The sequence below is a fragment of the Prosopis cineraria genome, unplaced genomic scaffold, assembly GCF_029017545.1.
Source record: "Prosopis cineraria cultivar Desert tree isolate PC_DT_omini unplaced genomic scaffold, ASM2901754v1 PC2, whole genome shotgun sequence".
Taxonomy (NCBI): Eukaryota; Viridiplantae; Streptophyta; class Magnoliopsida; order Fabales; family Fabaceae; genus Prosopis; species Prosopis cineraria.
Window position 1 is genome coordinate 37,882,866 of NW_026555333.1, and position 16,213 is coordinate 37,899,078.

Below are 16,213 nucleotides of genomic sequence, written 5' to 3' on the forward strand. Positions count from 1 at the left end.
TTTTTTATTCTATATTAATATATTTTAGTTATTTAGATTTTGTTATTACATAGACTTGCCTTTGAGCAATCCAATCTTAACTGGTCAAGGTATAAGGGAATAAATTGACGTGACTTCAAGTTAACAAACAGATAATGGGTGCTTTGCTACTCGAAAATTTAGGATATACAATTGTTTTTCTTTCGAGACAAAATTATCAAATGTTAATGCAGGATGATATTACATTATTTTTGAAACTTTTAAAAGAACTTTGTGCCAATACAAAAGTTAATAATATAGATGAATTTGTCATTCAACCAAGTATTTATTTTTTTCAACCAAGTATTTAAATACTTGGGAGAATCAAACCTAAACCTGCCAGAGTCAAGAAAACCGCGACTAAGGCCCAATAAAGTTTGAATTAATGCTAGCCCAGAAACCCCACATGCAAACTTTTTTGTGAAAAGACTAAATTGTCCTTAACAAGTGAGAAAGAAAAAGAAGTTGGAATTCTAAACAGCTGAAGATGCGCAAAGGTTTAGCTCCATGGATTCAAGCGATCTCAGCTTCAATGCTGAGAAGTAACTTGTGAGGTGAGTAAATTGTGAAATGTGTCCATCTTGCCTAGTATTTGAGTGTAAAATTTTTCTACCCATTGTACTTAGCTATGTTGTTGAAACAAGAAATAATTAGTTAGAGGAAGGAGCTTGATGGGCTAAGTGAAACTCTTCATTTATTAAAATGATCGATAATGGTTGCTGATATAATTTAGAAAGAATATTAATTAAGGACCTCTAAAATAATTTAATATCAGACAAGAATTTATAACAAATAAACATTAACAATTAACAAGTGAAAGTTCAAGTCAAGTATCCAATTTGTCTAAGTTTTTTTCTAATATTAAATCATTTCAGTGGTCCTTTATTATTATTCTCCCTACAATCTAACTTAGTTGTTGAACTCTTTAAATTAGTAGTCAAAGTTTTAAAGTGAATTATTTGTTGTAAAATAATGATGGTTTATTTATTTATATTGAATTTCTACATATAAATTGAGGGATTCATGAGATGTTCATTATCATGAAAATGCCCTATCAATAATATTAGATTATGCATACATTGTGAATACATAAACATCATTTTGTTTATATTAAATATTTGATTGTGGAAAATAGAACTTGTCAAATTCAAAACTTTTAATTGTCAATATATAAATTTTCACTTGTAAGTATGTGAATATTTTCTTGGATATGTTCACTGACTTTCTTCTTTGTTTGCAGAGGAACCATTTCTCAATCAATTTTGATTATGGTGAAGCTACACTGTCTCACGTGGATAGCAACCACGACATTATCTATTCATGTGTCTTCAAGCAAGAGAACACGAGTTATGTTGATATCGCATATTTTATGGATCCATCTTCAGTCATGTCTTGAGAAAACAAGCACATTCCTTTCGCCAATGATATGTCTTTTTGGTAGCCAAGGCCGCCTCTACTGCAAATTAACAAACAGATAATGTTGATCAAACATTAACACATTACAATATTACTGTATTTTTAAAAGGATTAAAGTGTATTTTTACTTTTAAGCTATTCTTTGAAAAACACTTAATATTCTAAACTATTTGTTGTAACAATTTGATCCCTTAAATAATTAAAAACATAGTATATTTGCTCATGATGTTAAATATCCTAATGTTGACTATTAAAAATGCTATTTAAAACTTAAGTTTGATCAAAAATATCACATGTGTCATGCCAAGTTAATACAAGTTAGGTGTATTTTTGCTCTATTTTAATTATATTAAAGCAATGATTAAAAAATTGAATCGAATCGAACTGTTAGACAAGTTAGACCGTTGATTGGTCAAGCTAACAGTTCGGTCAAACTGAAAAAACTATTTAAAAAATTGAGTCAGATTAGATCGTTTTGGATTGACAATCAGACCGAGAATTAAGATCAAGTTGAAAATAGAATTTGATTTTAAAAAATCAAACTGTTCAAAAAAATGTCCTTTTTTTTCTTTTTAATTTTTTATCAAATTTTTCTTTAGAAAATGATCAATTTTTTTAATCATTTGATCTTATGTTATATTATGTGGCTTGTTAAGTCATGACAAACTTAAAATATTTAATTTTATTTTTAAGTTAAGTAACAATTTCATATTTATTTCTTATATTTAGATTATTATATATATATATATATATATAATTTTTTAATTTAATTATTACGTTACCGACTTGCAAACCATGAATTGCTAACTTTTTTGAGTTAATATCTAGCCTGATTTTAAAAACATTGCTTTAGAGACAAAATTGTTACCATGCAAATAGTTTAAGATATCAAGTACTCTTCAAATAATAATTTAAGAATAAAAAAACACTTTAACTTGAATTCATTTAACATAATAATTTCAATCAACATTTTTAATGATGTTGGGGTATTTAATGTAAAAAATAAATATGCTATATTTTAATTATTTTATAAATAAAATTGTTATGATAAATAATTTAAGATATTTTTTTAAAAAGTAGTAAGTAATAAAAATGCAACTTTTAAAAGACATTATCCCAGGTAAAAAAGTTAATAATATACCTGACATAAAACTTCCTCGATAATTGTATCATCAAAATTCAAACCCTGCATTTAAATACTTTTATAATTTATAATTATTTGTTCTTTTCTTCCCAATATTTTCGTTATTCAGAAGACTCTTTTCTTTTCAATATTTCCTTCTTAAACCCATAAAAATCGAAAGTAAAAACTAAAATCCCAAATCGTCATTGTGTACCTCGCTGTGCTCCTCCTGGAAGTGGGAGATCGCCGCCGCGCCGGTGCTCGTCAGGCGACTCTTTACACACTCAAGGTTCTCCTTCTTTATTTTTCCCTCCATATCTCACGCTTGAAATTTTGGTGCCACGCGCCTTGCGACTGTGAGGTATCTTCGTCTTCCATGGAAGTTGATAGACCTGATGGCCGTTCGCCTAGTCAATTGAGGCCCCTCGCTTGCTCTCGGGGCATCCTTAATCGTGCTCATGGCTCAGCTAGCTGGACTCAAGGTTATTCCCCTATACTTGTCCCGTACCTTCCGTTTACTCTTTTTCGTTTTCTTTGGTTTTTTTTTTTTTTTTTCCTGACAATTACTTCTTCTATCACTCTTTCAGCTTAATGTTGTTATTGTCTTATTGATGTAAGTCGGAGTTTCATTTCATCTTTCGAGTTGGGGTTGTACTCTGACTGCCTTTCATTTATTTATATATTTTTTTACGATATTGGTCATTTATGCTTCGATTAATATGGGAAGGGAAAAAGAATCGATTTTGGATAAGGAATGACTGTCGTGGTTGAGTAACAATGATACGCATTGTTAAAAAAAAAAAAAATTCCGCTTCATTGGGGCTTAGATTAGATTGATGTTGAATTTTAGATATTTATCTTGGATTTCATTCCATCTTTTAGGGGAGACCAAGGTTCTTGCGGCAGTTTATGGACCCAAAGCTGGAACTAGGAAGAATGAAAATCCCGAAAAGGCTTGCATTGAAGTAATATGGAAACCTAAGACAGGGCAGATTGGTGAGAATTGATATATATATATATATATATATATTTACTTTTACGTTTGTTTCTCAACTCCATCGTCTTTAACATGGCCAAGCTTGATCTGTCTTCGTCTTCTGTATATTTTGACAGTATATTCCTTGTGTTTGGAGGAAAATGACTCCTCACACCACCTCTGATTTTTTGTCAATGGTTGAATGCATTTGCATTCCTTGTGCTTAGGAAAATTGGAGAGGGAGTCTGAGATGATATTAAAGAAATCTCTGGAAAGCATTTGCATTCGAAGCATGTACCCAAACACCACGACTTCAGTTATTATTCAGGTTAGTTTTGCTTTTACCCTGGGAGTAGGATAATTGTTTACTGTCTCTCTTACATGCTTCTAAATTTGCTGATGGAATCTGCAAGCATGTTCCTGGATTTCAAACACTTGGTTTGCAAATAAATTTGAAAAGGCTCAACATTTTGGGTTAACTGTTTTTGGTTACCTAGAACTATCTAAATATATTCTGATCCTTTACAGTTACTTAGTACATGCATCTAAGCAGAAATGAATATGTTATGTCATTGTAATTGTGACATTTTATAGTTAGTTAGTTATATTCAGATTAGGGATTATAGAACACTTGGACACCATACAAGAATGCTTTAACAGGCAGTGGGGCCCAAATGAAAGGGAAGTCTACTTCCTTATCTTCTAATCCTCATAACCACCCAACGGCTATGTCTCTAATCTGAATGTAACTAACTATAAAATGTCACAATTTCAATGACATGACAGAATAATGCAATTTGTTCTAATATTACAGCTGGAAAATAAGGGATCTCTAATGAAAATTTTAGCATACGACAGCAGTAATTTAGTTGTTTGTATTGAGTTTATCGATCTTTATGAAACAAACTTGGTTCTTTCAACTTCTTTCATTGATGGTTGGCAAGGAAAAGGAAAAAAAAAAAAACAAAACAAAACGAAAGACTTGTTTCCCTGACATGAGATGTCATTTCCTCCTTTTCTTTGTAACTTCTGTTTATGTGCAAGTTATTTTGAAGTTATCTATTATCCACAAATAATGCATTATCTGGTGTGTTACTTGGCATGATTGATTATTATTTGTTGCTACTGCAGGTTGTCCATGATGACGGTGCTGTATCCTACTGCAATATATATATATATTACATTATGATGCAGTTGGTGATTTTTTTCTTTTGGATTGTTATATCACACACTTCAACAGAAAGCTTTCTGTATAACTTGTGCTACACTTCACCCATACAGGTTTCGATTAAAATTTTAGTGACCATTACTAATTAATGTTTGCACTGCTTCTCCTTTAACTCTTTGTCAGATGTTGTAAAGATTTTGTTCTTTTTTCAACCGTCATTTTACTCATCCTGTCTATTTTACAAGAAGTTAATTTCATCATGACCATATAGCTGTTTCCCCTGACTGACCAAGACTAATATTATTTTCTGTTTTGAAATTATTGGGGCAAAGCTACCAGAGTTCGTCTTTGGAACCCTTGTAACATTCACTATAATGTAGAATTCTCTTATTGAATATCCTTTTTGCTTATCAGATATATGCTTGGTTGCAATTTGGTCTCCCTCTCGATGTCATTCTATTTCATGTCATGACTTATTTTCATTTAGCTGTTTTCTTTTTTACTTCTTGAGAAGTAGGCTCTGGGTAAAGAAATGGACAACAAAGGAAGGATTAATCCATTCTGCCCCCTCTTCCAACTAATGATACATTTCTACGATTTTTGTGCTTGAAGTTCAATATTTACCATTCAGTTCAGTTTGATGATTAGTGACTTTCTTGAGTGGCCAACCCTACCTTGGTTTATTTGCCAATGAAGTGACAAAATTGGACAACCATCAGATATCTGCACACACTATTTATCTAATTATTACAAGGGGGAAGGAGAACAATATTTAACAAGGGAAAACATAACTTTGGTTTCCTGTATTTTGTTCAAGTTTTGCTATAGATCTTTGCATTTTTTTCGGTGTTCTAGGTTCCCATACTTTTGTTTTTCGATGTTCTAGGATCCTCCATGAGCGGTTTTATAGGAACCTAGAACACTGAAAAACAAAAGAGACCTAGAACATCGCAAAACAAAAGTGTAGGGAACGAGAACATAAAAAAAAAAAAAAGTGTAAGGACCTATAGTAAAACTCAAGTAAAGTACAGAGATCTAAAGTGAGGTTTTCCCATTTAATAATTAATATATTTGTTTCTGGTCTAAATCTTTTTGTTGCTCTTGACTTATTAAGTAGCTTCTTCCGTGTGCTATAAATGCTGCATGTGCCGCCCTTGTAGATGCAGGAATTCCACTGAAACATCTCGCTGGTAATTGAAACTCATGGCATACTCTTTACAGGTTAACTTTAGTAATTTTATTTGTTGAAGCATAGTGAATATCTCATTTTCTCATGCTTGTCTCTGCAGTTGCAATATGTTGTTCTGTAGCTGACAGTGGCTATGTTCTACTGGACCCTAACAAACTTGAAGAGGAGGTTTGTAGCATCTTTTGCCGTTAAAAATTTGATTATTGAATAGCACATTATGTTTAATCAGAGTTAATTCACCTAAGTCCGGTCTTCATTTACCTAAGGTTTGTAACTGTTTCTTAGTTTACTTTTGTCGATTAATATATCTGCTCTAACTACTGATGTTGGTTTGGGGGGATCCAGATGTGTTTTATGAATCTTATCAAGTGCATTCTCAAAGAAAAACAATTATGCAAATCGATGTCAGCAATTATTTGCCATTCAAATGATCCTTGCCAATGCCTATAAACTGCCTTTTAAATTGATATACATCGATAGTTTCAGGGTAAGTGTTGCTAAAATTTGTGCAGAAATCATTAAAAGTAATGTTCGCAGCAAATTGGCAGAATTTGTGTTATGAAAATTTAGAGTGAGGAAATTATGTTTAGTTTTAGGGTGAGGAATGAAAATGCAGTTTACTGAAACCTCAAGCATGGTCATAGTAATCTTTTCCAGTTTCCCTTCTTAAATTTTATTACTTTAGAATTTACCATACTAATTACTGGGTAGCTAAATATATGGTCTTGACTTGTTTCTACTTTTTTCCCTCTTGCTCAATCTCTGGAATTTTACAACTGGGTTTCCTGGGCTGGTGCCCCTTGTATATAAATCTAATTCAATATTTCATATTTAATGGCAGAAAATGAAAGCATTTGCCTATTTAGTCTTCCCAAATACATGTGTTTCGGTTCTACCTAGAGGATCATTGCAGGTGGATAAGGAACCTGTGGAACATGGAATCATTACATCTGTAACCCATGGTGCAATGTCGGGTATCTGCCTTCCTTCTTTGTCATTCTCTCTCTTTGATTTTGGACTATCATACGTCTTGGTTGGCCTCTGACCAAAGCTTTATACTCAGCCATTCATTTGAAAATCTTCATGTTTCTAAAAGCCAGAACGAGACATGTATCCCGTTGTTCAGGAAGCACTTAGGTGGAATCCAAATTAGGCCTCTTTCTATTTTCAAAAACTGTTTTATGCTATTAAAAAAAAAAAAGAACTTGTTTAGATAAGTGTTTTGGATTTAAATGTTTCCAAAACTGTTCTCAGAAAATATCTCAGCTGTTTTTGTTTTCTTTTAGCTTTTAAAGCACATTACATTTTATTATTGAAAATTGCTATCAGCTGTGACCAGCCACTATCATAGTTCACCACCATTAACTATTGATGATCACCACTATTAGCTAATTTTTTAACTCTAAACTTGTTTTTAAATGAACCTAATCAGATAGATTTTTTTATTTTTTTTATCTTGTTTTGAAAACTAATTTTTAAAAATGGTTTACAAAATAGTATTAAAATAAAAAGTGCGGGGAAAAATAAAACAACCCCTTAGATTCCATTTTTCCCCCGCATATCTTTTCTCTTCACCTAGCAAATGAATCCTTGAAGCATACAACATGTAATCCCATGATTTTTTTCTTTAAAAAAAAATCAGTTGCGTTAATTTTTTATGCTTGAGCTGAGTGAATTTTTTGTTTGTTATTGTTTCAAGTGGACGATTATCTCCATTGCCTAGAACGAGGGCGTGCTGCCACTGCAAGGATGTCTGAATTCTTGAGGAAGAGCTTACAGCCACAATTGTCAGGAGACTCATCTAAAGCTGGTTGACACTATGCAGCTTGTGCCTTGTATGTTTGACCCTTGCTTGCTTGCTAACTGGGAGTTGTTATTGAGCTTCATGCTTGTGAGCCCTTGTACGTTAGCTTAGTAGCAGCCTAGAAAAATATCTTGATTGAACGTGTTAGTGTAATGATATAGACCTCATTGTTTAGGTATTTAATGAAATCTTGAAATTAATTTTGTTAGATCTTAACTTGTTACCTCTGACCAAATATATATGTTCTTCTTCTCCTCCTTTTTTTGTGTCGGGCTTGGGGGGGGGGGAGTGTAAGTTGATTTTTTATTTTGTTTGGAATCCATAAATGCATGGGGGAATTCGAGTTCTAGAAATTGTTAAGATATATTAGAAACAGTGATAACTAAGATATATTAACAATGATTTAAAAGAATTTCAAGCATAACGGCTTGGTAAGAGTCATGCTAATCAATCCATTATGGAAGCAAATTATGAAGTTATTGAAATGAAAGTTCCTTCTACTGGTGTAAAATCAGGAACGGCTAACGAAAATAATGGATTCATTCCCAACCCCCATTCTCCAAACTCTAAAGTTGATGAGCATATGAAAGAATCCAACCTCTTCACCAACGTTTGCAAGAAAATTAGTCTGATAAAAACCCAGCAGCAAACTACTCAAAGAAGCAAGATGTAAAAATAGCCGGCACTTGGCACTTGGCACTTAGGGTAGTCTGTGTTGAAGAATCCCAAACTAAAAGGCATACAGTCAATCGTTTCCTAAGCCATATGATTGCAAAAATCAAAGAATACTTCATATCAAAACTGAGTTTTCTTGTGGAGGAAGAAAATAAATATTACAAGGCAAGGTAAAATTTTTTGTCCTGTGTTCACAAACTGTTGTAGGGCAATAAAATCATTTTATATATAGAGCTACAAAAAGGATTGTCTATAAACTAACAATTATAGAGCTGGTTGCGTAGTTATCTTTGGGCTTTCCTGTACACGTTACAGAGATTGACCCAAATTTTTGTACAATAAGACATTGAATTCAACAAAAGATTGTTGCATACACGCATCAGAATGAACAGAAATTAACAAATGAAGAGCACCAAACACCAGTCAAAAACATTTCATATTTTCAGTATAGCAAAGAAGATAATTAAACATTATAGCCAAGCGTTTTAACACAATATGAGGTCCATTTTAAATGCTTGGAAAGAATATAGGCGTTTAACATCAACTTGTCCCTAGATTCTAAAAGTACTATTTATTTTTTTTATGGGTTTGAAATAATCATCAAACTAGGCTGACATGTCAATCCTACCACCACCAAGAATATCTAAATACATTGCAAGACTTTTAAATGCTTGGAAAGAATATAGGCGTTTAACATCTACTTGTTGTCCCTAGATTCTAAAAGTACTATTTATTTTTTTTTTATGGGTTTGAAATAACCATCAAACTAGGCTGACATGGCAATCCTACTACCACCAAGAATATGTAAATACATTGCAAGACACATTGTAAGAATAACGGATGATTTGGCGCCGACATATCTGACAAGTGCCAATCCTTTGCCAACAGCCTCATCATGAACTTTACCCAGACTTCTTTTCATGCCATCACTTATCCTCCATAATAGAAACTCCACGAACGATCTAAGCGTTTCGAATGTCACTCTTCCTGTCACATCAAGCACAAATCTTCGGTTCGCTGGTATTAACAGTGTTGATGAAATCTGTTCAAGCCAACCATTATCCTGAACTCCGCTCGTAGAGCTTCCAATTCTAATTTGCTGAAAATATGCTTCAGGCTTCAAGCATCCATCTTCTGTTGAGGTTGGAACGACAGGAGACGAGGAAGAACGTGGATTTGATTTTACGCTTGGATTTGTCAATACTTCGTGAGACGTTCTTACGAATGTTTCTACAGCACCGTTACACAGAGAAACCAAAATGTCCCTGACCTTGTCCTGGTGCTTCGAATTGGTCAGTCCAGTAAAAAATTCATCATAAGTGTTGACATCCATGGTCTTGTCAAGAAAAACCGCAACCGCGGTGCTCACGAAGATTTGTACACAATCTCCCATTACCTGTCTACATTTGTCATTGCAAATCACATTAACCAATCCAGGGACATCCGACGACTTCGACGAAGCCCCCTTATTGTAGTTATCGATCGATCCACCATTTGAGTAAAAGCCCAAAATCAAATTCCTCGCAAAGCTACCCACGACAACAGAGACGAAACCAGTTCCAGCCTTGGAGAAAAGCCTCTCCAATACCCTATCCGAAAAGCTGGAACTAGCCGTAGCCACCTCCGAGTTAGGATCATTTCTCTTGTGGGAGTCATATCCACGCAGCATCCCAACAAGCAATGCCTCTGTAACCCTGGACAACGATGCAGAGAACTCCTCCGATCTCGCAATTTTGGAAATTTGCTTCAAACTATTAGGAATTTCATCGGAATCAGAATTCAAGTACTCCTTCATGTCCCTGGACACAATGGCAATCGTGTCAGCAGAATCGGAAACCATTTCAGCAAGAGAAATTAAGGCTCCCAAGAGCTTCATCAACCGTTTCCTCCTCCTCGAAACAGAGGGCAAGTGATAGACCCTGCAAGCTCCATAACCGGAGGCTCCAAAAACAGCAAGTAAAATAAGCCAATTCTTGTTCCGGCGAGAGAAATTTAAACCCTTCCTCAGCAAGGGAAGGTCCATAGCAGGCGAAATGCCGAAACAGAAACCCTAGATTTTCCAAATTACGAGGACCGAAATTTCTAGCATCGGAGAGCGTGAAGCTCTGGAGGTGGTAGGCAGAGGAGATGAAAATATATGTGGATAAAGATTATCAAAGCCCAGAAAACTTTCGGTAGAAATTTACAGAGAGGAAGAATCGGTGGTTCTTCCTGCGCCTAAAGTTCTGAAGTCTGAACAAAGTGTGGCGTGGGAGGAGACGAGAGAAGTTCTGATTTCTGAACGGAGCAAAGGCCAAAGAAGGAAGAAGGTCTTCGTCTCTTCGATCGCGAGCTAAGTGCGAGACATCGAGAGGCGACGGCGATAGTGCGAGAACCAAAACTGAGCCCAAACGACGGACGGACGGAGACGCTCAGAGCAGAGAACCAGACACTCTGACTCGCCCAGCGGTTTCGACAGAGAACCAGACACAGAGACACTGCTCGACGGGTGGAGATCGAAGGATGATAAAAGGAGGGTGGGGTGGATCCGGATCCTCTCAGCGTCCTAATTCCTCGGAAGAATCCCTCAACGTCCAAGACTCCAAGGCTCGCGCGCTCAGCTCAGACAATATAAAAAATGAAAAGAAAATAATAGAGAGAAATTCTTATTTACTAATATACATAATTTATTAGGCGCACATTAAATTTGTTGTGTACTGTCTAATTAATTAAATATCTTAACATAATTGTATGTATTATGGAAAAATATGTCTCTTCATAATTAATACTAAATTTTTGCAAAAATTTTTGTGCTATTAATGGAGCTTTATATTTAATAATTTCATTTTTCTCATTTCATTTTACACAAATACCTATTTATATCCAACTGGCTTTATATTATTAAGTATTTAGATTATAGATCCAAAAACTTCATGTTTTGAAAGTGAATTTAACTTTGCTTAAATTGCATTCTTTTCATTTTGGCCAATCATTTGTATGTATACATTCTTCAATCAATTTTGATTTTAAATTCTTATTTTGATTCATTATTTTCACATCAACATTATGTGAAAATATGTCATCAATGATTATATTTTTTCAATTTCATCTTTTTTTTTCATAGTAACATAACTTATTAAGATCTCTTCATTATCTTTAAGTACCTAGACCTCTTCTTGAGTCTTTTGATTGGTTATATCTTTGCACTCTTATATAATACTAACCTCCTCAAGTAGGATTGCACAAAGGAGTAGATGAGACTATACTTTGACCTAACCTGAAGTTTGGTCTTTTTTATGAAAAGGATTAAGTTAGACAATCAATAGCTTGGTTTGGTCCAATGACAACTTAAAAATTAACAGGACCGAACTTAATTCATAGGATTGGGAGACTAGCCCATTACTTAACCTTTTTTTTTTCCTCCATAAGAGGCAATAATCCATTTCAACTTAATAAACTCAATTAAAATAATAAAAATACTTATAATCATAATAAATTCATAATAATTCCCAACAATAAAAAAAAGAGTTTCAATTGCAATCCAAGTGATCTAGATTATTAAGTAATTAGTTTGAGTGTGCGATTGTGTGGGGAACCAGACTTACTAAATTATTAATAGTCTTAATTTATTATTATAAATAATTAGTAAATTAATTACAATCATACTAAATAAATTTAACAAGATAAGACTAGACCAAGTGATCTAAATGCCCAGTCTTCTGTTCAGTCTAACCTGAAGAAACAATCTGACCTTTTTAATCTTTTCAATCCTAAAGGATCAGTTTTTAATAGGATCAAACTTTCTTAGATCAGATTAGTCAAATAGGATTGGAGGATTACTTTACAGCCCTATCCTCAACTATGCCATCTTTATTTTGTTATCATTTTTTTTCTAAGATTTTTATCTTTGATACTAATTGGCCTACCACGCTTCAAATGTGATATAGATTCATTTGCACTTCTAATTGTCTTACTAGAATATCAATTCTAATAAGAATATTTTTAGCTGAAATATGAGACTTGATAATTCTTTTAAGGTCAGTAAATGCATCTGGTAATTTATTTAACTTATAATTAAATTTAACGGCATTTGTGATCTTTTATGTATAGTTTTAAAATAAAAATAATTTTTAAAAATAACTTTTAATTCTTTATTTTTTGATACTCTCTAGGCCTATTCTCTTGTGGCAGCCCACTCTTCAAAATAGAGAAAGAATTATGAATATTAATAGTATTTGATAATACTCCTTCACTTTGCTTTTTACGTGACAAAACCCTTCTCCTACTTGGAGGAATATTCTCCTCAACTTTTGTTTTAATTTTTGAACGACCCTTCATTTTTTCACCCATTGGGACCCACTTTGATATCTTTTGATTAGATAATTCTTTCCCAAAGTATTAGAAGCCATGCAACTCACCAAAGACATTTTTATAACCCCCATGTGTACTGTCAATATTTTTACTCTCAGCTGTTGCAATCGATTTTGACGCTCATCACCATCGTGCTCATCACCTGATGAGTAATTTAAATTGTTTAGATTTATTAGTTTTATTTTTATATTTTAATATATATTTATTAAATTATAAAATATAAAATTTTAATAAATATACTTTATCATGAATTTAGATAATACATATTTAATTAGAGTGATTCAATTTAATATTAATTTTTTTAAAAATTTATAAATTGATCATTTAGATGTACTATAGATCTAGTCTGTTTAGAGTACACCTAGATGGTCAATTTATAAATTTTTTTAAAAAATGAATATTAAATTAGACTACACAAATTAAATTTGTATTGTTTAAATTGATGATAAAATAAATTTATTAAATTTTATAATTTTTATAAAAAATATAAAATAAAAATAAAAAATAAATTTTATAAAATCTATACCATTCAAATTTTTTAGATGGTGATGCTCGGCAACTGAAACTGAACTCTCGACTATTCTATACATATTTTTCACCTTATCTCTCTCTCCAATCTTTCCCAAAATAATAGGAGATCCTCTAGTATCCTACTTCATAATTCTCCCTCTAAAATCAAGCTTAATCAGCATCTCAGGCCCGAAGCCACTCACTATCAACACTGTCTCTGGCAGCTACGTTTATGTTCTCAATCCCCTTTGAAGATGAAACCTGATTCTCCGATCCTTGCACCTTCGCCATTTTAGCTTGCAATAAGCCAATATTTTTATTTATCACTATCAAACTTTAGTCAACCAATTTCTCTATTATGGCCATGTTTGCCACAATGAAAGCAAACGATGTGAAAACCTTCATAAGCTATCTTATATTCCTCACCATACCAAGTGAATGGTGGAAGTAATGGTTGACTAAGATCAAGCTCAACACACATTCTAACAAAACCTCCCTTATTTGAGAGTGATACATTGATTCCACATTATACCATTCCAGGGGAAGGTCTGTCACCTGAATCCAAGCCACAATCTTACGCTATCTCTTTGCTTTCCATGAGTTAAAGTTCGCTCGCCATTTTTGGACCAATAAATAGTGATCATCAATCATCCAAGGTCCTTCATGATAGGCATAATTTAAGTCTTTCTCCTTCATGAAAGAAACAATAAAATAACCATTGTTAAGAGGTGTAATGTGCATAGGTGCGATCAATCTCCACATACAGACTAATCTAGGCCGAATACTTGACAAATCTTAGCTAAACAAGCCTAATCTATTTATATAAATAAACTTAATTATAAGTTTAAGCTTGACCTTTTTGTTAAACTGGTTAAGTTGTACGTCTCTATAGGCTTATTTATTTATTTTAATATTTTAATAAAATTTAATTTAATTTAATTATAATATATTATATATAGATTTATTTATTTTTATATAAGAGAATAAATAATATTTACTCATATAAATTTAATATTCAAATATAAACAAATAAGCTTACACGCCAAATTTCAAGTAAATAGACCTAGCCTATTTACTTAAACATGCATGATTGCATGACTTGTTTAAATTTTGGCCTAACTTGTTTAACAAAAAAACTTCACTTAAGCTTATAATATATAGGTCTATTTAAATAAAGAGGCTACGCCTGTTTAGTCAATGTCTTGCCTCATTTGGTATATTTTCACCATGTATAATGTTTCAAAATGCATTTCTTTTTACTATTTTAAAACAAATTATTTACATGAATTTTTAAAATTATGGAATATATTCTCCTTTGGCGGAGATGCCGATCATCATGTTTGTTTCCTACTTCGATGACTATTTCCAAGACTCTGACTTTTGGTGCAAGGATACACCATGAATCTTGTCCAAAGAGTCGCTAAAATGCTCTTCTGACCTTGATTCCTCACCATCACCAATATTTGCTAGAGAAGTCAAAATCAGATTCATCCAAGAGGTGTGTGATTAGAGAACTTCTTTAGATTTCAGTCTCACTTGCTCGGTGCCTTCGCTAGAGAAGAGATTAGAAACAAAAAGATTATAATAGAGAAGGCCAACAGAAGAAGTCCACATGTCCAATAGCCTGCGGCCTGTTAATTTTGTGCGGACCCCACAATATGGAACAAAAGTCCGTTGGTTTAGGAAAACTAGTAGGTGCTGGGTGTTCCATCTAATTTGTTCATAAATTATTTTGCATCACTTCATAATAAGAATATCAGATATTTCTCACAAAATAATTTAAAAGTAAAATTAATTTTTAATATTTTTTTTAATTAATTACAAGTTTTGTTACTAATAATGATGATTTAATAATTATTCGGTAGCCTATCAAAGTAGTCAGTCAAACTTAAAATGGTATTTTGATAATTTACATGGTAAGAAATAACATTTTTCTCTTCATATTTATTTTTAATTTAGGATATTTAATCATCATTAATTTTCTTATACTTATTTGTAATTTTTTGAGTTTTTTTATAACTTTTGGATTTTTATCTATAATTTTTTGAATTCACTATTAGTCAAAATTAACTTTTGTTAACAATAAAAATAATGTTTTATCATTTTTATTTGTTTAAGAGAATATTGCACAACAAAAAATTTAGGATATCAGATGTTCCTGTACAAATAGTTAAAGGATAAAAATATTCTTTAACATTATTTTAAGGAAATAGTAACTGCATAAAGACAAACAAGATTAGGCACATCACACACACAAAAAGAAATTAAGTGATAAAAATAAGCAAATTAAAAAATAGATAATAGACTTTGAATTAGTTAAGCATTGCAACTTCTTTCACTACAAAAAGATGTTATTTAGAGATGACTAATAATATGTCGTCAATTAGTGAAAAATCTATCTCTAAACATGTAGAAGTAAATTTTGAGGTGAATATCACGATGTCTCAAAAAGAGACATTACTAAATAATTAGAGACATATTTTTTAAACCCTCTCTAAGTAAAGATGGATTTATCTCTAATAAAAATTGTCATATCTAATCTTCATAAAAAAAATCTATTTCTATAAAATCCTCTATTAAATGTTTGTCTTTAAATCCATCTCTAAAAAATACAAACTAAATTATTAAGCTCCACTATTACATCATCACTTGATGGGCACCTTCTGCCACATCATTGCCAAGCCATACTGGCCACATCACCTCTGGGCTCTATTGTTATGTTACCATCTATTAGGCACATGCGCCATACCATCCATTCGTTTTATATGTGCCTCCAACATGCTTAAACTTGCAACATCATCCTTCTTGATGCCTTAGTGTTCACCTTTTCACCAGTTGAATTGAAATTGTCTGATGTCACTATATAAGAAATCAAATATATATTATTTAACCTTATGAAAACATATATATCAATATATTATTAAAAATACACATATTTTTATATTATTTTCATTTATTAACATGATCAATATTTAATTTAAATA

The 16,213-nt window shown here is 32.4% G+C and overlaps 2 protein-coding genes across 3 annotated transcripts; one reads left to right on the top strand and one right to left on the bottom strand.

The window, feature by feature from the left end:
- Positions 1-2,729: 2,729 nt before the first annotated feature.
- Positions 2,730-7,952, top strand: LOC129301025 (exosome complex exonuclease RRP46 homolog). The gene is made up of 8 exons (XM_054939607.1): positions 2,730-3,039; positions 3,440-3,553; positions 3,761-3,861; positions 4,665-4,685; positions 5,819-5,891; positions 5,991-6,058; positions 6,732-6,864; positions 7,590-7,952. The coding sequence occupies exons 1-8, from the start codon at positions 2,934-2,936 to the stop codon at positions 7,703-7,705; spliced, it is 732 nt and encodes a 243-aa protein (XP_054795582.1). The 5' UTR covers positions 2,730-2,933; the 3' UTR covers positions 7,706-7,952.
- Positions 7,953-8,880: 928 nt separating this feature from the next.
- Positions 8,881-10,956, bottom strand: LOC129303260 (protein PHLOEM PROTEIN 2-LIKE A10). Of its 2 annotated transcripts, XR_008591442.1 has the most exons (2): positions 9,056-10,956; positions 8,881-8,899 (listed from the first exon to the last, which is right to left on the bottom strand). XR_008591442.1 is itself a non-coding variant. In XM_054942455.1 (1 exon), the coding sequence occupies exon 1, from the start codon at positions 10,390-10,392 to the stop codon at positions 9,136-9,138; it is 1,257 nt and encodes a 418-aa protein (XP_054798430.1). In that variant the 5' UTR covers positions 10,393-10,956; the 3' UTR covers positions 8,964-9,135. The 2 variants fall into 2 exon arrangements, 1 of the variants encoding a protein (XP_054798430.1); XM_054942455.1 differs by lacking the exon at positions 8,881-8,899 and having other exon boundaries at positions 8,964-10,956.
- Positions 10,957-16,213: the final 5,257 nt, after the last annotated feature.

Coding starts and splice junctions, on each gene's coding strand:
- LOC129301025 (XM_054939607.1), top strand. CDS start 2,934: ATGGAAGTTGATAGACCTGATGGCCGTTCGCCTAGTCAATTGAGGCCC. Junction 3,040..3,439: donor CTCAGCTAGCTGGACTCAAG/GTTATTCCCCTA, acceptor TCCATCTTTTAG/GGGAGACCAAGGTTCTTGCG. Junction 5,892..5,990: donor TCCACTGAAACATCTCGCTG/GTAATTGAAACT, acceptor TTGTCTCTGCAG/TTGCAATATGTTGTTCTGTA.
- LOC129303260 (XM_054942455.1), bottom strand. CDS start 10,392: ATGGACCTTCCCTTGCTGAGGAAGGGTTTAAATTTCTCTCGCCGGAAC.